Source organism: Oncorhynchus kisutch, linkage group LG19, assembly GCF_002021735.2.
Source record: "Oncorhynchus kisutch isolate 150728-3 linkage group LG19, Okis_V2, whole genome shotgun sequence".
Classification (NCBI taxonomy): domain Eukaryota; kingdom Metazoa; phylum Chordata; class Actinopteri; order Salmoniformes; family Salmonidae; genus Oncorhynchus; species Oncorhynchus kisutch.
This window is the reverse complement of record NC_034192.2, coordinates 67,201,671-67,225,274: the sequence shown is the minus strand read 5'-3', so window position 1 is coordinate 67,225,274 and position 23,604 is coordinate 67,201,671. Positions and strand designations below refer to the sequence as shown.

Here is a 23,604-nt window from a genome sequence, read left to right as displayed (position 1 = left end):
GGTGTAATGAACACTGAACAGGTTTAATGAACACTGAACAGGTGTAATGAACACTGAACAGGTGTAACAGGTGTAATGAACACTGAACAGGTGTAATGAACAGGTGTACTGAACACTGAACAGGTGTAATGAACAGTGAACAGGTGTAATGAACAGGTGTAAGGAACACTGAACAGGTGTAATGAACACTGAACAGGTGTAATGAACACTGAACAGGTGTAATGAACATGTGTAATGAACACTGAACAGGTGTAACGAACACTGAACAGGTGTAATGAACATGTCTAATGAACACTGAACAGGTGTAATGAACACTGAACAGGTGTAATGAACATGTGTAATGAACACTGAACAGGTTTAATGAACACTGAACAGGTGTAATGAACAGGTGTAAGGAACACTGAACAGGTGTAATGAACACTGAACAGGTGTAATGAACATGTGTAATGAACACTGAACAGGTGTAACGAACACTGAACAGGTGTGATGAACATGTGTAATGAACACTGAACAGGTGTAATGAACACTGAACAGGTGTAATGAACATGTGTAATGAACACTGAACAGGTGTAATGAACACTGAACAGGTGTAATGAACAGGTGTAATGAACACTGAACAGGTTTAATGAACACTGAACAGGTGTAATGAACACTGAACAGGTGTAACAGGTGTAATGAACACTGAACAGGTGTAATGAACAGGTGTACTGAACACTGAACAGGTGTAATGAACAGTGAACAGGTGTAATGAACAGGTGTAAGGAACACTGAACAGGTGTAATGAACAGGTGTAAGGAACACTGAACAGGTGTAATGAACACTGACCAGGTGTAATGAACACTGAACAGGTGTAATGAACAGGTGTAATGAACACTGAACAGGTGTAATGAACACTGAACAGGTGTAATGAACATGTGTAATGAACACTGAACAGGTGTAATGAACATCTGTAATGAACACTGAACAGGTGTAATGAACACTGAACAGGTGTAATGAACATGTGTAATGAACACTGAACAGGTGTAACGAACACCGAACAGGTGTAATGAACACTGAACGGGTGTAAAGAACACTGAACAGGTGTAATGAACACTGAACAGGTGTAATGGACGTGTGTAATGAACACTGAACAGGTGTAATGAACACTGAACAGGTGTAATGAACACTGAACAGGTGTAATGAACACTGAACAGGTTTAATGAACACTGAACAGGTGTAATGAATACTGAACAGGTGTAATGGCCATGCTGCTGCTCCAGTTTCAACTTCAGTTTCAACTTCCACCTGACTGTGCTGCTGCTCTAGTTTCAACTGTTCTGCCTTATTATTATTCGACCATGCTGGTCATTTATGAACATTGAACATCTTGACCATGTTCTGTTATAATCTCCACCCGGCACAGCCAGAAGAGGACTGGCCACCCCACATAGCCTGGTTCCTCTCTAGGTTTCTTCCTAGGTATTGGCCTTTCTAGGGAGTTTTTCCTAGCCACCGTGCTTCTCCACCTGCATTGCTTGCTGTTTGGGGTTTTAGGCTGGGTTTCTGTACAGCACTTTGAGATATCAGCTGATGTACGAAGGGCTATATAAATAAATTTGATTTGATTTGATTTGATTTGTAATGAACATGTGTAATGAACACTGAACAGGTGTAATGAACACTGAACAGGTGTAAAGAACACTGAACAGGTGTAATGAACACTGAACAGGTGTAATGAACACTGAACAGGTGTAATGAACACTGAACAGGTGTAATGAACACTGAACAGGTGTAATGAACAGGTGTAATGAACACTGAACAGGTTTAATGAACACTGAACAGGTGTAATGAACACTGAACAGGTTTAATGAACACTGAACAGGTGTAATGAATACTGAACAGGTGTAATGAACATGTGTAATGAACACTGAACAGGTGTAATGAACACTAACAGATGTAATGAACACTGAACAGGTGTAACGAACACTGAACAGGTGTAACGAACACTGAACAGGTCTAATGAACACTGAACAGGTGTAATGAACACTGAACAGGTGTAATGAACACTGAACAGGTGTAATGAACAGGTGTAATGAACACTGAACAGGTTTAATGAACACTGAACAGGTGTAATGAACACTGAACAGGTGTAATGAACACTGAACAGGTGTAATGAACACTGAACAGGTTTAATGAACAGGTGTACTGAACACTGAACAGGTGTATTGAACGTGTGTAAAAATGACCATAACAAGCTTTCTAATCACCTGTAAACACACTGAACAGGTGTGCATTTACCGTAGGGTGCTTTTTTAGTCTTTAAGTTATAAACTTGTTATTCCTTGTTGTGTTTTATCCTCTTATGTTTCTAGTGTAGTACATATTTTTAAGTGCATTGTGTTGCATTCATGCCTGAAATGTGCTATATAAATAACGCCTGATTGTATTTATTATTCTGCTCCAGAATGGCATTAGTTTGACATCAAAGGGAGTCTGTGTAGCGCAGTCAGCCAGTCAGCCAGTCAGCCAGTCAGTCAGCCAGTCAGCCAGTCAGTCAGCCAGTCAGTCAGCCAGTCAGCCAGTCAGCCAGTCAGCCAGTCAGCCAGCCAGTCAGTCAGCCAGCCAGTCAGCCAGTCAGCCAGTCAGCCAGCCAGTCAGCCAGTCAGCCAGTCAGCCAGTCAGCCAGCCAGTCAGTCAGCCAGTCAGCCAGTCAGCCAGTCAGTCAGCCAGTCAGCCAGTCAGTCAGCCAGTCAGCCAGTCAGCCAGCCAGTCAGTCAGCCAGTCAGCCAGTCAGTCAGCCAGCCAGTCAGCCAGTCAGCCAGTCAGTCAGCCAGTCAGCCAGTCAGCCAGCCAGTCAGTCAGTCAGCCAGTCAGCCAGTCAGCCAGTCAGCCAGTCAGCCAGCCAGTCAGCCAGTCAGTTTGACCCTTTTCTGATGTCAATGACAACAGAATAAGCTTTTATTGCTCACATGAAAATATATATATATATTCTGAGTTAACATAATACAAATATCATAAAGAACACATTAAGTGCCAGATATGGATTACACAATGATTGAAGAGTACACATCCCAAATGAGTCCATTGCCCAGAGGGACACATTTCCCACATTTTCCCACTTTGTTGTGGCAAAGTCTAATGACAATTTACATTAAGGTCCATGTCTGTTATCACTGTGCTCAATGTGGTTATCACTGGCATAACCACCTATAGGAGGGAGCTCAATGTGGTTATCACTGGCATAACCACCTATAGGAGGGAGCTCAATGTGGTTATCACTGGCATAACCACCTATAGGAGGGAGCTCAATGTGGTTATCACTGGCATAACCACCTATAGGAGGGAGCTCAATGTGGTTATCACTGGCATTGGTTATTTTGACCAACAGGGTTGAGGATATGTAATGTAATTTTGTATTATCAGGAACAATCTTTGTATAATAAGGTACTTGATATGTTATTAACCTGTATGAAACAATGTATACAATAATTGGCATGTTAATGACATCTCCATGGGTCCACCTTGGGGAGTCAAAGGTCATACCTGCAAGCTCTGAGATGTGCTTTATTATCACAGCGTACCCTAGTTGATAACTACACCAACCTTCCCACAGAACAAGGAGACCCATTGGAAAATATTCACAGAGTCATCGTAGATTTAATGTAAAATCAGTCACAACAGCCTATTTTCAAGTTCGCTGCCATTCATTTCAATGTGGAGGAACTTAATTGATTTTTCAGGGCATAAATTAACTTAAGGATTGGACCCTTTTTAAATTTCCTCCTAAAATGACATACCCAAATCTAACTGCCTGTATCTCAGGACCTGAAGCAAGGATATGCATATTCTTGATACCATTTGAAAGGAAACACTTTGCACTTTGTGGAAATGTGAAATGAATGTAGGAGAATATAACACATTAGATCTGGTAAAAGACATTACAAAGAAAAAACATGCATATTTATTTTCATCATCTTTGAAATGCAAGAGAAAGTTCATTATACTACTTAAAAGTCTAGGCGCAATATAGATTATGGCCAGTAGATGGCAGCAGTGCATGTGCAACGGTTTAGACCGATTCCATGAACCATTTCTGTTCATAATGTTGTATCAAGACTGCCAAAATGTGTTTAATTGGTTTATTAATAACTTTTCATGTTCATAATTGTGCACTCTCCTCAAACAATAGCATGGTATTATTTCACTGTAATAGCTACTGTAAATTGGACAGTGCAGTTAGATTAACAAGAAGTTAAGCTTTCTGCCAGTATCAGATATGTCTATGTCCTGGGAAATGTTCTTGTTACTTAAAACCTCATAATAATCACATTAGCCTACGTTAGCTCAACCGTCCCCCAGGTGTAATGAACACTGAACAGGTGTAACGAACACTGAACAGGTGTAATGAACACTAAACAGGTGTAATGAACACTGAACAGCTGTAATGAACACTGACCAGCTGTAATGAACACGTGTAATGAACACTGAACAGGTGTAATGAACACTGAACAGGTGTAATAAGCACGTGTAATGAACACTGAACAGGTGTAATGAACACTGAACAGCTGTAATGAACACTGACCAGCTGTAATGAACACTGAACAGGTGTAATGAACACTGAACAGGTGTAATGGACACTGAACAGGTGTAATGAACACTGAACAGGTGTAATCCACACTGAACAGGTGTAATGAACACTAAACAGGTGTAATGAACACTAAACAGGTGTAATGAACACTGAACAGCTGTAATGAACACTGAACAGCTGTAATGAACACTGAACAGGTGTAATGAACACTGAACAGGTGTAATAAGCACGTGTAATGAACACTGAACAGGTGTAATGAACACTGAACAGGTGTAACGAACACTGAACAGGTGTAACGAACACTGAACACGTGTAATGAACACTGAACAGCTGTAATGAACAGGTGTAATGAACACTGAACAGGTGTAACGAACACTGAACACGTGTAATGAACACTGAACAGCTGTAATGAACACTGAACAGGTGTAATGAACACTGAACAGGTGTAATGGACACTGAACAGGTGTAATGAACACTGAACAGGTGTAATCCACACTGAACAGGTGTAATGAACACTGAACAGCTGTAATGAACACTGAACAGGTGTAATGAACACTGAACAGGTGTAATGAACACTGAACAGGTGTAATAAGCACGTGTAATGAACACTGAACAGGTGTAATGAACACTGAACAGCTGTAATGAACACTGAACAGGTGTAAATGAACACTGAACAGGTGTAATGAACACTGAACAGGTGTAATGAACACGTGTAATGAACACTGAACAGGTGTAACGAACACTGAACAGGTGTAATGAACACTGAACAGGTGTAATGAACACTGAACAGGTGTAATGAACACTAAACAGGTGTAATGAACACTGAACAGGTGTAATGAACACTAAACAGGTGTAATGAACACTGAACAGCTGTAATGAACACTAAACAGGTGTAATGAACACTGAACAGGTGTAATGAACACTGAACAGGTGTAATGAACACTAAACAGGTGTAATGAACACTGAACAGGTGTAATGAACACTAAACAGGTGTAATGAACACTGAACAGGTGTAATGAACGTGTGTAAAAATGACCATAACAAGCGTGCTAATCACCTGTAAACACACTGGACAGGCTCAAATTTCACATGTACAAAAAAATGATAATTACAAGTGTTAAGACGTGTACCGGGAAAGACGATTTGAACCTTTTGGCCTTCCATATTTGACCCCTTAGAAAATTACCTCTCCATTGTCAGTCCATGTTAATAATTAATGGCCTTATTTTAAGGCCCTAGGAAGAAGTTGGGTGACTTGGTGAGAGGTATCAGAAGCGTCACTTGGGTGAATCACCGCGCCATATCCTGTAACAAGTAGAGAGAATGACGTAAGATCACCGGACAGCATTTATAACCTCAGAGCGCTCCGTGGCGCGTGCATTAGACACTCCGGTGATGGCTGAGCTCGAGGCAGAATCGCTTCATTTCTCCGTGGGCATCCTCGGTATCTCCGGCGGTGAGTGAACATTTAGATCGGTTCTACTTTTTATATCGCCTAAAACCTTTCAAATAATTAGCCGTGTCTTGCGATTGAAATATATTGTAAAATAAATATATTATTGAGTTGATGAAGCAATGAGAAGTTGATCATAAAAACAATACTTGGCATGGTCCCCGACAATGAAAATACAGAGTAAATAAGATAACAACAGTTAGATCCCACTCGAATATATTTGATCCAAAAATAGAGTGGGGCTTTTTTAATGTCGTTATCTTATTTTCCTTTATTTTGATGATCCTTATAGGTCTCATAAAATATTGTATGATGTTGTACATGAATGCAGGCTGATTCTCAAAATACACTTCATAAGAGATGTGAGGGAGAGTGGTCAGGAGCATCGGCAAGTTGCAGTACAGAAACTTGGCCAATAGAGGGCGAATATGGCTCTGTGTTCATGGCTTCTTGTCAAACAATGGTTTTTTTGTGTGAGTTTGTGTGGTCTGAAGCCTGATGTCTTCTGACCTGTTGTTGAACCCTGCAGGTTCTCTACTGCTGCTGGTGAATAACTATGGCAGCTCTCCTGAAAAATCCCTCATCCCCCATACTGCACTGGGGGTTCTACTGCTTATCATCGCTGCCCTCTTGGCCTACTCTGGTACCCTACCTACTGTTTATTACCCATAATAACCCTACTCTGGTAGACTACCTACTGTATATTACTCATAATAACCCTACTCTGGTGGACTACCTACTGTTTATTACCAATAATAACCCTACTCTGGTAGACTACCTACTGTATATTACTAATAATAACCCTACTCTGGTAGACTACCTACTGTATATTACCAATAATAACCCTACTCTGGTAGACTACCTACTGTATATTACTCATAATAACCCTACTCTGGTAGACTACCTACTGTATATTACTCATAATAACCCTACTCTGGTACCCTACCTACTGTTTATTACCCATAATAACCCTACTCTGGTAGACTACCTACTGTATATTACTAATAATAACCCTACTCTGGTAGACTACCTACTGTATATTACCAATAATAACCCTACTCTGGTAGACTACCTACTGTATATTACTCATAATAACCCTACTCTGGTAGACTACCTACTGTATATTACTCATAATAACCCTACTCTGGTAGACTACCTACTGTTTATTACCAATAATAACCCTACTCTGGTAGACTACCTACTGTTTATTACCCATAATAACCCTACTCTGGTAGACTACCTACTGTATATTACTCATAATAACCCTACTCTGGTAGACTACCTACTGTATATTACTCATAATAACCCTACTCTGGTAGACTACCTACTGTATATTACTCATAATAACCCTACTCTGGTAGACTACCTACTGTTTATTACCAATAATAACCCTACTCTGGTAGACTACCTACTGTATATTACTCATAATAACCCTACTCTGGTGGACTACCTACTGTTTATTACCAATAATAACCTTACTCTGGTAGACTACCAACTGTTTATTACCCATAATAACCCTACTCTGGTGCCCTACCTACTGTTTCAGCTAGACATAAACAACTATTCCATACCCCCCCTCCCTCCCTCCCTCCCACCAGGTGTGCGACGCAGCTTGTCCCAGTCCCGTTTGTTCTCCAGTGTGTGTCTGACAGTGTCGGCCCTTTGGGGTGGATCCGGCCTGGTCTACCTGCTGGTTGGGGAGAGGGTGTTGGGGGCCACAGAGCTGAGGACCTCTCTGGTCCCTGGTCTTGCAGCCTTCACCCTGGCCCTCCTCATCCTGGCTATAGTCTCGCTCTTCCAGAGAGAGGTGTGTAATGTGTGCTATCTGGGGGGGAAGTAGGTTTCAAAAATTCTCGTAACTTTCCAAAAACTCTGTGGTTTTCCAGAAATCCTGGTTAAAGGATTCCTGGACTTTCTGCTTATGCCCTTGCAATTCCAGGAATCTTCCAATCAGGATTTCTGTAAACTGGGACATTTTTGGGAAGTTACTGGAATTTGGCAACCCAAAGTAAAATGTCTGTTATTCACTGTAATAATGTTTTTACATTTTTACATTTTTGCTGAACCCCAGGTAGAGTAGCTGCTGCCCTGGTAGGAACTAATGGGGATCCATAATAAACCCCAGGAAGAGTAGCTGCTGCCTTGGTAGAACTAATGGGGATCCATAATAAACCCCAGGAAGAGTAGCTGCTGCCTTGACAGGAACTAATGGGGATCCATAATAAACCCCAGGTAGAGTAGCTGCTGCCTTAGCAGGAACTAATGGGGATCCATAATAAACCCCAGGTAGAGTAGCTGCTGCCTTGACAGGAACTAATGGGGATCCATAATAAACCCCAGGTAGAGTAGCTGCTGCCTTAGCAGGAACTAATGGGGATCCATAATAAACCCCAGGTAGAGTAGCTGCTGCCTTAGCAGGAACTAATGGGGATCCATAATAAACCCCAGGTAGAGTAGCTGCTGCCCTGGTAGAACTAATGGGGATCCATAATAAACCCCAGGTAGAGTAGCTGCTGCCCTGGTAGAACTAATGGGGATCCATAATAAACCCCAGGTAGAGTAGCTGCTGCCCTGGTAGAACTAATGGGGATCCATAATAAACCCCAGGTAGAGTAGCTGCTGCCTTAGCAGAACTAATGGGGATCCATAATAAACCCCAGGTAGAGTAGCTGCTGCCTTAGCAGAACTAATGGGGATCCATAATAAACCCCAGGTAGAGTAGCTGCTGCCTTGGTAGAACTAATGGGGATCCATAATAAACCCCAGGTACAGTAGCTGCTGCCTTGGCAGAACTAATGGGGATCCATAATAAACCCCAGGTACAGTAGCTGCTGCCTTGGCAGAACTAATGGGGATCCATAATAAACCCCAGGTACAGTAGCTGCTGCCTTGGCAGAACTAATGGGGATCCATAATAAACCCCAGGTACAGTAGCTGCTGCCTTGGCAGAACTAATGGGGATCCATAATAAACCCCAGGTATAGTAGCTGCTGCCTTGGCAGAACTAATGGGGATCCATAATAAACCCCAGGTACAGTAGCTGCTGCCTTGGCAGAACTAATGGGGATCCATAATAAACCCCAGGTAGAGTAGCTGCTGCCTTGGCAGAACTAATGGGGATCCATAATAAACCCCAGGTACAGTAGCTGCTGCCTTGGCAGAACTAATGGGGATCCATAATAAACCCCAGGTACAGTAGCTGCTGCCTTGGCAGAACTAATGGGGATCCATAATAAACCCCAGGTGTAGTAGCTGCTGCCTTAGCAGAACTAATGGGGATCCATAATAAACCCCAGGAAGAGTAGCTGCTGCCTTGGCAGAACTAATGGGGATCCATAATAAACCCCAGGAAGAGTAGCTGCTGCCTTGGTGTAGGAACTAATGGGGATCCATAATAAACCCCAGGAAGAGTAGCTGCTGCCTTAGCAGAACTAATGGGGATCCATAATAAACCCCAGGAAGAGTAGCTGCTGCCTTGGCAGGAACTAATGGGGGTCCATAATAAACCCCAGGAAGAGTAGCTGCTGCCTTGGCAGGAACTAATGGGGGTCCATAATAAACCCCAGGAAGAGTAGCTGCTGCCTTGGCAGGAACTAATGAGGATCCATAATAAACCCCAGGAAGAGTAGCTGCTGCCTTGACAGGAACTAATGGGGATCCATAATAAACCCCAGGAAGAGTTGCTGCTGCCTTGGCAGGAACTAATGGGGACCCATAATAAACCCCAGGAAGAGTTGCTGCTGCCTTGGCAGGAACTAATGGGGATCCATAATAAACCCCAGGAAGAGTAGCTGCTGCCTTGGCAGGAACTAATGGGGACCCATAATAAACCCCAGGAAGAGTTGCTGCTGCCTTGGCAATGGAATCCATAATAAATACAAATACACATATAGACCATATCATTTGTATTATTGTATGGTATTGTGTTGTTGTGTTTTATTGTTATTTGTTGTTGTATTGTATAGTTATATTGTATTTGTAGTATTGTATTGTTATATTGTACCTTATTGTTATATTGTATTGTTATATTGTATTTGTAGTATTGTATTGTTATATTGTACCTTATTGTTATATTGTATAGTTATATTGTATTGTTATGTTGTATTGTTATATTGTATTGTTATATTGTATTGTTGTATTGTAGGTGGTCTTCTTTATCATCACCCTCTCTATCAGTCTGGCTTGTGGGCATCAAATCGCCGGTCTCTCCTCCCCGAGCTTCGGCCAGTCTGCCACCGCCGCCTGCTACCTGCTGGTCACTCTGGTGGGGGCGTACTTCGGCTGTGGCCGCCTGCTCTCCTTTATCACCCGAGGTAGAGTGGAGGCTCCTGGGACACGGCTGAAGAAGAGGAGGGCTGGGGGTCAGGGGGTCAGAGGTCCAGAGGACTGTAACGACGTGGTACCTGTAGGCCTGGTGATGAACCTCCTGTCTGCCAGTGTGTTAGCCTGCCCCCTACTGGCCGTGGTTCCTCAGCTCTCTGCGGGTCACGTCCCCTGGCTATGGACGGCTGCTGTATTCCAGCTGGGGGTGTGTGTCCTCTCCTACAGGGCCATGGACTCTCTGACAGCCACCTTCTATGGCTTCACCTCCATCCTACACTTCACTGAGGGCTACAGCGCTCTCCTCACAGCTCCCTCCTTCTCCATCCTCCCCTCCTCCCCAGTCCCCTTCCCCGTTGTCTTCTCTGTTCTGTTCTTCATCCTGGCTCTGTTCAGTTGTCAGAAGAGTCTAGCTGAGGGTCTGTATCAGCTGTTCTTCGTAGCGTATACCATCGCCCTCGCCGCGCAGCCATCCCTGTCCTTCCAGGCCGGGGCGCAGGGTGTACAGGCAGCAATCTTTGTCGTGTCAGCTGTGATGCTACTGGTCACCTCCTACAACATGTTAGCCAATAGGATCCCTACAGGGGAGGGCATGTTCAAGGCTTTGGTGATGCGTGTCAGCAACCTGACGCTCCGCCCCCGTGACAGACAGCTCCACGACCCTTACCTGGGCTACTCCAGGTATGCTGACGCCGAGGTGTTGGGCCACGCCTGCTCCGTGCTCGCTGCCTTCTCCATCACGTCGTCCGTGGAGGAGCGGGACCCGCTGGCTGTGCTGGTGCTCCCTTGGACTGTGGTGGCTGGGGGCATCCTACAGTTGCTGGTTGGCTCTGTAGCCTTCTCCCGAGGTAAGACCCGTGCATTATTAACATGTTCAAATCAAATCAAATGTATTTATATAGCCCTTCGTACATCAGCTGATATCTCAAAGTGCTCTACAGAAACCCAGCCTAAAACCCCAAACAGCAAGTGCTCCAGATATAACAAACTGACCCTAGCCCCCCGACACATAAACTACTGCAGCATAAATACTGGAGGCTGAGACAGGAGGGGTCAGGAGACACTGTGGACCCATCCGAGGACATGTTACAATTCAATATTTGTTCTGTTCGTGTGATTATTGTATATCCAACACATTTTCACCGTGTTCATTTCCGGTACCGTAGGTAAGACACTGGAGAGCACGGCATTCATCCTGTACGGTGTCATGTGGTCTGTCTGGGGGCTGACGCGGTACGGAGGTCTCTACGGTGACACCCGAGGTTTCAACGTAGCGGTCGGCATCATCAGCTTCCTGTTGTTCAACAGTCTGGTGACGGTGGGAGCTCTGTTCCTGAACATAGCCTGGTTCCTCTACGCCGCGACCTTTCACCTCATTATCATCTCCTTTCTGCTGGATGCCGTCGGAGCACTGCCTTATGGGTACGATATCGGCGTGTCTATCGTGTTCGGCCTGGTGTCTTTCTACTGCTTCCTGTCTGGTCTGTTCAACATGACCTTCCTGACCCCCCAGTTGCCCCTGGGAAGGGCCCTGGTTAGGCTGAGCGGGGAAGGAGGAGGAGGGCGGGACACCTGTCCACATGTCCCGGCACGCAAGGCCACCGCTGTTCACCAGATAGCAGGTAAGAGGGAGGCAACTAACCTGGTGTCTGTCCCAAATGGCACCCTATTCCCTTAGTGGACTGCTTTAGACCTCAGGGTCCTATTGTTTCTCTCTCTCTCTCTCTCTGTCTCTGTCTCTGTCTCTCTCTCGCTCTCTGTCTCTCTCTCTCTCTCTCTCTCTCTCTCTCTCTCTCTCTCTCTCTCTCTCTCTCTCTCTCTCTCTCTCTCTCTCTCTGTCTCTCTCTCTCTCTCCTTGTCTCTCTGTCTCTCTCTCTCTCTCTCTCTCTCTCTCTGTCTCTCTGTCTCTCTGTCTCACATGAACCCTGATACTGTAACACGAAGCCTGATACTGTAACAAGAAGCCTAAGTCTGTGTCTGTCTGTCTCCAGAGATCATGAAGAGTGGGGGTATATGTGGGATGCCCACTGACACAGTCTATGTACTGGTGGCAGCCTGTAACAGACCTGAGGCTGTGGAGAAGGCATACAGGTGAGTTACACTGCTTACTAGGCCCATATGCATCTCAGTGGATGAATAAACTTTGTACTCACAATACTGCATAGTGGTAGGCAGGTCCCAGAAAGGTTTAAACTGCCTCTCCAAACCCTTTGTCACCCCTATAGACAGTAGTACTGAGCCAACCCCTATAGACAGTAGTACTGAGCCAACCCCTATAGACAGTAATACTGAGCCAACCCCTATAGACAGTAATACTGAGCCAACCCCTATAGACAGTAGTACTGAGCCAACACCTATAGACAGTAATACTGAGCCAACCCCTATAGACAGTAGTACTGAGCCAACCCCTATAGACAGTAGTACTGAGCCAACCCCTATAGACAGTAATGTTGAGCCAACACCTATAGACAGTAGTGCTGAGCCAACCCCTATAGAGAGTAGTACTGAGCCAACCCCTATAGACAGTAGTACTGAGCCAACCCCTATAGACAGTAGTACTGAGCCAACCCCTATAGACAGTAGTACTGAGCCAACCCCTATAGACAGTAATACTGAGCCAACCCCTATAGACAGTGGTACTGAGCCAACCCCTATAGACAGTAATGCTGAGCCAACACCTATAGAGAGTAGTACTGAGCCAACCCCTAAAGACAGTAGTACTGAGCCAACCCCTATAGACAGTAATGCAGAGCCAACACCTACAGAGAGTAGTGCTGAGCCAACCCCTATAAACAGTAATGCTGAGCCAACCCCTATAGAGAGTAGTGCTGAGCCAACCCCTATAGACAGTAGTACTGAGCCAACCCCTATAGACAGTAATGCTGAGCCAACCCCTATAGACAGTAATGCTGAGCCAACCCCTATAGACAGTAGTACTGAGCCAACCCCTATAGACAGTAGTACTGAGCCAACCCCTATAGATGGTAATACTGAGCCAACCCCTATAGACAGTAGTACTGAGGCAACCCCTATAGAGAGTAGTGCTGAGCCAACACCTATAGACAGTAGTACTGAGCCAACCTCTATAGACAGTAGTACTGAGCCAACCCCTATAGACAGTAATGCTGAGCCAACCCCTATAGACAGTAATGCTGAGCCAACCCCTATAGACAGTAGTACTGAGCCAACCCCTATAGACAGTAGTACTGAGCCAACCCCTATAGATGGTAATACTGAGCCAACCCCTATAGACAGTAGTACTGAGGCAACCCCTATAGAGAGTAGTGCTGAGCCAACACCTATAGACAGTAGTACTGAGCCAACCTCTATAGACAGTAGTACTGAGCCACCCCCTATAGACAGTAGTACTGAGCCAACCCCTATAGACGGTAATACTGAGCCAACCCCTATAGACAGTAGTACTGAGCCAACCCCTATAGATAGTAGTGCTGAGCCAACACCTATAGACAGTAGTGCTGAGCCAACCCCTATAGACAGTAATGCTGAGCCAACCCCTATAGACAGTAATACTGAGCCAACCCCTATAGACAGTAGTACTGAGCCAACCCCTATAGACAGTAGTGCTGAGCCAACACCTATAGACAGTAGTGCTGAGCCAACACCTATAGACAGTAGTGCTGAGCCAACCCCTATAGACAGTAATGCTGAGCCAACCCCTATAGACAGTAATACTGAGCCAACCCCTATAGACAGTAGTACTGAGCCAACCCCTATAGACAGTAGTACTGAGCCAACCCCTATAGACAGTAGTGCTGAGCCAACACCTATAGACAGTAGTGCTGAGCCAACACCTATAGACAGTAGTGCTGAGCCAACCCCTATTATTTATTAATGTTACTTTACTTTAATTAAATATTTCAGTTGTGTATATTACATTCGTTTTATTTGATGACTTTATTTTGTTCATCATCTCATGTCTATAGAGCTGCTGCTACTGCAGTAGTTCATCATCTCATGTCTATAGAGCTGCTGCTACTGCAGTAGTTCATCAAAGTAAATACGCCATGCTTTTCTGACCGCTGAGTACCAACTGTCAATCATTTAGATTATGTATTTTCAGCTAGAGATTCATTACCTCACGAAGCAACAGCTGTTGTCTCTCCCTGTCTCTCCCTGTCTCTCCCTATCTCTCCCTCTCTCCCTGTCTCTCCCTCTCTCTCTGTCTCTCCCTGTCTCTCCCTATCTCTCCCTCTCTCCCTGTCTCTCCCTCTCTCTCTGTCTCTCCCTGTCTCTCCCTATCTCTGCCCCTCTCCCTGTCTCTCCCTATCTCTCCCTCTCTCCCTGTCTCTCCCTATCTCTCCCTCTCTCCCTGTCTCTCCCTATCTCTCCCTCTCTCCCTGTCTCTCCCTCTCTCTCTGTCTCTCCCTGTCTCTCCCTATCTCTGCCCCTCTCCCTGTCTCTCCCTCTCTCTCCGTCTCTCCCTGTCTCTCTCTGTCTCTCCCTGTCTCTCCCTGTCTTTCCCTGTCTCTCCCTATCTCTCCATCTCTCCCTGTCTCTCCCTCTCTCTCTGTCTCTCCCTGTCTCTTCCTGACTCCCCCTGTCTCTCCCTGTCTCTTCCTGTCTCTCCCTCTAGGTGTAAGCAGCAGGCCCAGGACCGGCCCATGTCTCTGTGGGTCTCCTCTATAAACCAGTTAGAACCGGTCAGATCCCTGCTGTCTCCTCTGCTCTGGGACTTCATGAGCGCTGCATGGCCCTCATCTATCAGCATGGTCATACCCAGGGGTTAGTGGGTGATTTATTAACACTGTGTGTGTGTGTGTGTGTGTGTCTGTGTGTGTGTGTGTGTGTGTGTGTGTGTGTGTGTGTGCTCTGGACAATGTGTTGTTGTTGTTGTCTTGTTTATTTGAGTTACTGTGATGAGTATGTCCTGTATTCTTCCACCAGGCCCGTGGATGGAGGTGTTTGGTCTCGGGGAATCAGCTAAACACATTGGAACCCCTCAGAGCATCGCTATCAGGAACCCAGACTGTGCAGTAGCTACTCATCTTATCAACCTGGTACGAACCCTAACCCCTGACCTCTCACCCCTGCCCCTTACCTCTGACCTCTAACCCTCAGAGCAGCTATCAGGAACCCAGACTGTGCAGTAGCTACTCATCTTATCAACCTGGTACGAACCCTAACCCCTGACCTCTCACCCCTGCCCCTTACCTCTGACCTCTAACCCCTGACCTCTAACCCTGACCTCTAACTCCTGACCTCTAACCCTTAGAGCAGCTATCAGGAACCCAGACTATGTTGTAACTACTCATCTTATCAACCGGGTGAGATCATATCATAGACCTAGTGCTGGGCTGGAACAAAAGCCTGCTCACCCTCTGTAGCTCTCAGGGACCAGGGTTTGTGGTCATTGGATATCTTAACAGATGCTTCCCATTCTTTCCCATTATTCTGCCCTGCAGGTGGGTCCCATCGCTGTGACGTCAGCCAACCCCACAGGAGAAGCAGACACAACACACCACAACCAGGTGTACGCCAAGCTGGGAGACAAGGTGCCCACAGCCTTGTTTATACCTGGCGCTAACATAGATATTTTTGTCCTGATCCTGTTTACATTCTGATTATGCCCACATTTTCTGAAATATATCTACACATGGTATGTTATCAGTCCACTGCATTGTGACCACATTTCCTGGTCCCTTCCTTTATGCAAATCACTTGACAGCTATACTTTCAAAAGAATATGTATTTATTTATTTAAAGACACATATATCAATATTACTGTAGTATTACTGTAGGCTATGAGGACTGGCCACCCCTCAGAGCCTGGTTCCTCTCCACCCGGCACAGCCAGAAGAGGACTGGCCACCCCTCAGAGCCTGGTTCCTCTCCACCCGGTACAGCCAGAAGAGGACTGGCCACCCCTCAGAGCCTGGTTCCTCTCTACCTGGTACAGCCAGAAGAGGACTGGCCGACCCCTCAGAGCCTGGTTCCTCTCCACCCGGTACAGCCAGAAGAGGACTGGCCACCCCTCAGAGCCTGGTTCCTCTCCACCCGGTACAGCCAGAAGAGGACTGGCCACCCCTCAGAGCCTGGTTCCTCTCCACCTGGCACAGCCAGAAGAGGACTGGCCACCCCTCAGAGCCTGGTTCCTCTCCACCCGGTACAGCCAGAAGAGGACTGGCCACCCCTCAGAGCCTGGTTCCTCTCCACCCGGTACAGCCAGAAGAGGACTGGCCACCCCTCAGAGCCTGGTTCCTCTCCACCTGGCACAGCCAGAAGAGGACTGGCCACCCCTCAGAGCCTGGTTCCTCTCCACCCGGTACAGCCAGAAGAGGACTGGCCACCCCTCAGAGCCTGGTTCCTCTCCACCCGGTACAGCCAGAAGAGGACTGGCCGACCCCTCAGAGCCTGGTTCCTCTCTACCTGGCACAGCCAGAAGAGGACTGGCCACCCCTCAGAGCCTGGTTCCTCTCCACCCGGTACAGCCAGAAGAGGACTGGCCACCCCTCAGAGCCTGGTTCCTCTCTACCCGGTACAGCCAGAAGAGGACTGGCCACCCCTCAGAGCCTGGTTCCTCTCTACCCAGTACAGCCAGAAGAGGACTGGCCACCCCTCAGAGCCTGGTTCCTCTCTACCCGGTACAGCCAGAAGAGGACTGGCCACCCCTCAGAGCCTGGTTCCTCTCTACCTGGCACAGCCAGAAGAGGACTGGCCACCCCTCAGAGCCTGGTTCCTCTCCACCCGGTACAGCCAGAAGAGGACTGGCCACCCCTCAGAGCCTGGTTCCTCTCTACCCGGTACAGCCAGAAGAGGACTGGCCACCCCTCAGAGCCTGGTTCCTCTCTACCCGGTACAGCCAGAAGAGGACTGGCCACCCCTCAGAGCCTGGTTCCTCTCCACCCGGTACAGCCAGAAGAGGACTGGCCACCCCTCAGAGCCTGGTTCCTCTCCACCCGGTACAGCCAGAAGAGGACTGGCCGACCCCTCAGAGCCTGGTTCCTCTCTACCTGGCACAGCCAGAAGAGGACTGGCCACCCCTCAGAGCCTGGTTCCTCTCCACCCGGTACAGCCAGAAGAGGACTGGCCGACCCCTCAGAGCCTGGTTCCTCTCCACCCGGTACAGCCAGAAGAGGACTGGCCACCCCTCAGAGCCTGGTTCCTCTCCACCCGGTACAGCCAGAAGAGGACTGGCCACCCCTCAGAGCCTGGTTCCTCTCCACCCGGTACAGCCAGAAGAGGACTGGCCACCCCTCAGAGCCTGGTTCCTCTCTACCTGGCACAGCCAGAAGAGGACTGGCCACCCCTCAGAGCCTGGTTCCTCTCCACCCGGTACAGCCAGAAGAGGACTGGCCACCTCTCAGAGCCTGGTTCCTCTCCACCCGGTACAGCCAGAAGAGGACTGGCCACCCCTCAGAGCCTGGTTCCTCTCCACCCGGTACAGCCAGAAGAGGACTGGCCACCCCTCAGAGCCTGGTTCCTCTCTACCTGGCACAGCCAGAAGAGGACTGGCCACCCCTCAGAGCCTGGTTCCTCTCCACCCGGTACAGCCAGAAGAGGACTGGCCACCCCTCAGAGCCTGGTTCCTCTCCACCCGGTACAGCCAGAAGAGGACTGGCCACCCCTCAGAGCCTGGTTCCTCTCTAGGTTTCTTCCTAGGTTCTGGCCTTTCTAGGGAGTTTTTCCTAGCAACCGTGGTTCTACACCTGCATTGCTTGCTGTTTGGGGTTTTAGGCTGGGTTTCTGTACAGCACTTTGAGATATCAGCTGATGTACGAAGGGCTTTATAAATAAGTTTGATTTGATTAGTTCTGATGGTCCAGCTGAGACACAGATAACAATCTCTCTCTGTCTGTCTAGGTGGATGGTGTGTTGTGTGATGGGCCGTCCCCTGAAAACAGTGCCTCCACTGTGGTCGACTGCACCAAGATAGAGAGCGGCCATATTGGATTCTTCAGAGTGGGCCTCATCCCCAAGTCCCAGGTAAACAGGGTTAAGGTTAGGGCTGGGGTTAGCGTTAGGGACTCTTCAGAGTGGGCCTCATTGTGTGTGTGTGTGTGTGTGTGTGTGTGTGTGTGTGTGTGTGTGTGTGTGTGTGTGTGTGTGTGTGTGTGTGTGTGTGTGTGTGTGTGTGTGTGTGTGTGTGTGTGTGTGTGTGTGTGTGTGTGTGTGTGTGTGTTTGTGTGTGTGTGTGTGCATGCTTGTCTATATGTAGTGTCTAACACCTCTGTTATGTGTGTGTGCCAGGTGCTCCAGATCTTTGAAGACATCCAGAAAAGGCACTCCCATGGCCAGATAAACCCTGGATTTGAAACAGACCTCACAGAGCCTGGCCCTAACCTGACAGACCCTCAGAGACACACAGAACAACACAATACACAGTCCCCAGAATCCTCTCCAGTTCCACCAGCCACCCAGTCTCCTGCCTACATAGACACCTCTCCACATCCATCAGACTCCCCAAGCTACCGCCCCTGGGTCCTGACAACTACTGAAGACTCTTAGTTACTGTCTTAGTTTAGAACATGTAGAAAGTGTAACATAAACTGTCTTATTTTAGCTTTCATGTTTTTTAGGTGGAAATTAGGCGGTGTTCCCTGAATAACCACAACACAGCAAGGAAATGAATATTTAAGACAAACAGTATTTATGTATGTTTAAATGTATATTAAAGGCAACATCTCTTTCTCTGCTGTTTGGTAATTACAGAACCTTCTCTCACCACAGAGCGGTGTCTTGTGTAAATATTGGGTTCATTCTAACTATGTATTCGGGTTGTAACTCTACAGTTGCTATGGAGACAGATAGTTGTCACATACATACTGTGTTCTCTGTAATGGAGTTGTATTAAAGAAACCTGTTGCCATCCACAAATTCATGTAAGAAACATATTTTCTTTGCGGATCCATAAAGGCATTAGCCTAAATAACGATCCCATATTCAGATTGTTATATCAGTCTGCACATCAACACAATAATGGAATATCAGTCTGCACATCAACACAATAATGGAATATCAGTCTGCACATCAACACAATAATGGAATATCAGTCTGCACATCAACACAATAATGGAATATCAGTCTGCACATCAACACAATAATGGAATATCAGTCTGCACATCAACACAATAATGGAATATCAGTCTGCACATCAACACAATAATGGAATATCAGTCTGCACATCAACACAATAATGGAATATCAGTCTGCACATCAACACAATAATGGAATATCAGTCTGCACATCAACACAATAATGGAATATCAGTCTGCACATCAACACAATAATGGAATAATCCCTTATGTAGCTGTCTTATTAGTCACATAGACAACTGCGTTTCCATGATTATATCAATTCCTATGTTGATGGCAGGACTGGTTCATATGTAATATAGAACACATGCAGATAGAGGATGTGTTGTTAATCACTGAATATATTAACCTACCCTTTCATTGGATCAACCTCAGAGATATCTCCCTCTAGATAGAATATATTAACCTACCCTTTCATTGGATCAACCTCAGAGATATCTCCCTCTAGATAGAATATATTAACCTACCCTTTCATTGGATCAACCTCAGAGATATCTCCCTCTAGATAGAATATATCCACCTCTAGACAGAATATATCCACCTCTAGATAGAATATATCCACCTCTAGATAGAATATATCCACCTCTAGATATAATATATCCACCTCTAGATAGAATATATCCACCTCTAGAGAGAATATATCCACCTCTAGATAGAATATATCCACCTCTAGATATAATATATCCACCTCTAGATATAATATATCCACCTCTAGATATAATATATCCACCTCTAGATATATCTACCTCTAGATAGAATATATCCGACTCTAGATATATCTACCTCTAGATAGAATATATCCACCTCTAGATAGAATATAACCACCTCTAGACAGAATATATCAACCTCTAGATAGAATATATCTACCTCTAGATATAATATATCCACCTCTAGATAGAATATATCCAACTCTAGATATATCTACCTCTAGACAGAATATATCCACCTCTAGACAGAATATATCCACCTCTAGATAGAATATATCCACCTCTAGATAGAATATATCCACCTCTAGATAGAATATATCCACCTCTAGATAGAATATATCCACCTCTAGAGAGAATATATCCACCTCTAGATAGAATATATCCACCTCTAGATAGAATATATCCACCTCTAGATAGAATATATCCACCTCTAGAGACAATATATCCACCTCTAGATAGAATATATCCACCTCTAGATAGAATATATCCACTTCTAGATAGAATATATCGACCTCTGAGGGGAGGACGGCTCATACTAATGGCTGGATTTTAGTGATTGAAATGGTATGTGTTCGATACCATTCCATTCATTACTATGATCCCGTCCTCCCCGATTCAAGTTCCCTTGAGCTAGATTAAGCTCAGATAACACTGAGTGTACAAAGCATTAGGAACACCTTGCTAATATTGAGTTTCACCTCCGTTTGCCCTCAGAACAGCCTCAATTCATCGGGGCATGGACTCTACAAAGTATCTAAAGCGTTCCACAGGGATGCTGGCCCATGTTGACTCCAATGCTTCCCACAGTTGTCAAGTTAGCTGGATGTCATTTGGGTGGTGGACCATTCTTGATACACACAGGAAACAGTTGAGTGAACAACCCAGCAGCGTTGCAGTTCTTGACACACTCAAACCGGTGCACCTGGCACCTACTACCTCTGTTAAAAAGGGACTTAAATCTTTGGTCTTGCCCATTCACCCCCTGAATGGCACATGTACACAATCCATGTCTCAATTGTCTCAAGGTTTCAAAATCCTTCCTTAACCCGTCTCCTCCCCTCCATCTACACTGATTGAAGTGGATTTAACAGGTGACATCAATAAGAGATCGTATCTTTCAACTGGATTCACCTGGTCAGTCTAACATGGAAAGAGCAGGTGTTCTTAATGTTTTGTACAGTCAGTGTCTTCACCTCTAGGTAAGGTTGAACCAAAGCCTAACATTATAACATCTCTAGTTGTGTGTTGAATGGTCTAGTCATGACAATGGGTTTGACTGCTCCCCATATCAGCCTGAATGGTCTAGTCCTGACAATGGGTTGACTGCTCCCCATATCAGCCTGAATGGTCTAGTCCTGACAATGGGTTGACTGTTTAATGCTCCCCATATCAGCCTGAATGGTCTAGTCCTGACAATGGGTTGGACTGTTTAATGCCCCCCATATCAGCCTAAATGGTCTAGTCCTGACAATGGGTTTGACTGCTCCTCATATCAGCCTGAATGGTCTAGTCCTGACAATGGGTTGGACTGTATAATGCTCCCCATATCAGCCTGAATGGTCTAGTCCTGACAATGGGTTTGACTGTTTAATGCTCCCCATATCAGCCTGAATGGTCTAGTCCTGACAATGGGTTTGACTGCTCCCCATATCAGCCTGAATGGTCTATTCATGACAATGGGTTTGACTGCTCCCCATATCAGCCTGAATGGTCTAGTCCTGACAATGGGTTTGACTGCTCCTCATATCAGCCTGAATGGTCTAGTCCTGACAATGGGTTGACTGTTTAATGCTCCCCATATCAGCTTGAATGGTCTAGTCCTGACAATGGGTTTGACTGCTCCTCATATCAGCCTGAATGGTCTAGTCCTGACAATGGGTCGACTGTTTAATGCTCCCCATATCAGCTTGAATGGTCTAGTCCTGACAATGGGTTTGACTGTTTAATGCCCCCCATATCAGCCTGAATGGTCTAGTCCTGACAATGGGTTTGACTGTTTAATGCCCCCCATATCAGCCTGAATGGTCTAGTCCTGGCAATGGGTTGACTGCCCCCCATATCAGCCTGAATGGTCTAGTCCTGACAATGGGTTTGACTGTTTAATGCTCCCCATATCAGCCTGAATGGTCTAGTCCTGACAATGGGTTTGACTGCTCCCCATATCAGCCTGAATGGTCTAGTCCTGACAATGGGTTTGACTGCTCCCCATATCAGCCTGAATGGTCTAGTCCTGACAATGGGTTTGACTGCTCCCCATATCAGCCTGAATGGTCTAGTCATGACAATGGGTTGACTGCTCCCCATATCAGCCTGAATGGTCTAGTCATGACAATGGGTTTGACTGTTTAATGCCCCCCATATCAGCCTGAATGGTCTAGTCCTGACAATGGGTTTGATCTGTAAACCTCAGATGAATGTAGAACTGTAATTTAACCTAGCCAAGTCAGAAGTCTGATAATATTTCACGCTTTTCTTTTCATTTGTTTCCTGTCACTTTGAAAGTATCAATGAGTCAATATCAGAATGTAACATGGTGCTTCTATAATTTATAATAAATAATTGCCTCCCCACATGACCACGATCAGACCAGCCAGTGCAGCTTCCACGCCAATCCTTTTCACCCATGTCAGATCACCTGTTTGTACCCTTTACCCTTTGGGAATAACAGCGTCACAAGCTACTGTCTGTGTGAGTAAATAATTAGGCTTGTTTTAGATGTGTATTCAGTGTAGTGATACGACACCCTTTGTTTAGCTTGTCTCCCAGACTCAGTGTCAGACAGCTCCCATCAGAACAGTCAGGTATCAGCTAAACACAGAGACTATTAAACACAGAGACTATTAAACAAAGAGACTATTAAACAAAGAGACTATTAAACACATAAACTATTAAACACAGAGACTATTAAACACAGAGACTATTAAACAAAGAGACTATTTAAACACAGAGACTATTAAACACAGAGACTATTAAACACATAGACTATTAAACACAGAGACTATTAAACAAAGAGACTATTAAACACAGAGACTATTAAACACAGAGACTATTAAACAAAGAGACTATTAAACACAGAGACTATTAAACACAGAGACTATTAAACACAGAGACTATTAAACACATAGACTATTAAACACAGAGACTATTAAACAAAGAGACTATTAAACACAGAGACTATTAAACACAGAGACTATTAAACAAAGAGACTATTAAACACAGAGACTATTAAACACAGAGACTATTAAACACAGAGACTATTAAACACAGAGACTATTAAACAAAGAGACTATTAAACACAGAGACTATTAAACACATAGACTATTAAACACAGAGACTATTAAACAAAGAGACTATTAAACACATAGACTATTAAACACAGAGACTATTAAACACAGAGACTATTAAACACAGAGACTATTAAACACAGAGACTATTAAACACAGAGACTATTAAACACATAGACTATTAAACACAGAGACTATTAAACAAAGAGACTATTAAACA

The 23,604-nt window shown here is 45.4% G+C and overlaps 1 protein-coding gene across 1 annotated transcript; it reads left to right on the top strand.

Annotated features, from left to right (window-relative positions):
* The first annotated feature begins 5,897 nt into the window (after nucleotides 1-5,897).
* On the top strand, nucleotides 5,898-19,175 carry LOC109884936 (uncharacterized). The gene is made up of 11 exons (XM_031798088.1): nucleotides 5,898-6,023; nucleotides 6,550-6,663; nucleotides 7,619-7,827; nucleotides 10,165-11,188; nucleotides 11,507-11,962; nucleotides 12,332-12,431; nucleotides 14,935-15,083; nucleotides 15,246-15,358; nucleotides 15,764-15,853; nucleotides 18,162-18,284; nucleotides 18,549-19,175. Exons 1-11 carry the CDS (start codon nucleotides 5,963-5,965, stop codon nucleotides 18,804-18,806), a joined length of 2,697 nt encoding a protein of 898 aa, XP_031653948.1. The 5' UTR covers nucleotides 5,898-5,962; the 3' UTR covers nucleotides 18,807-19,175.
* Nucleotides 19,176-23,604: the final 4,429 nt, after the last annotated feature.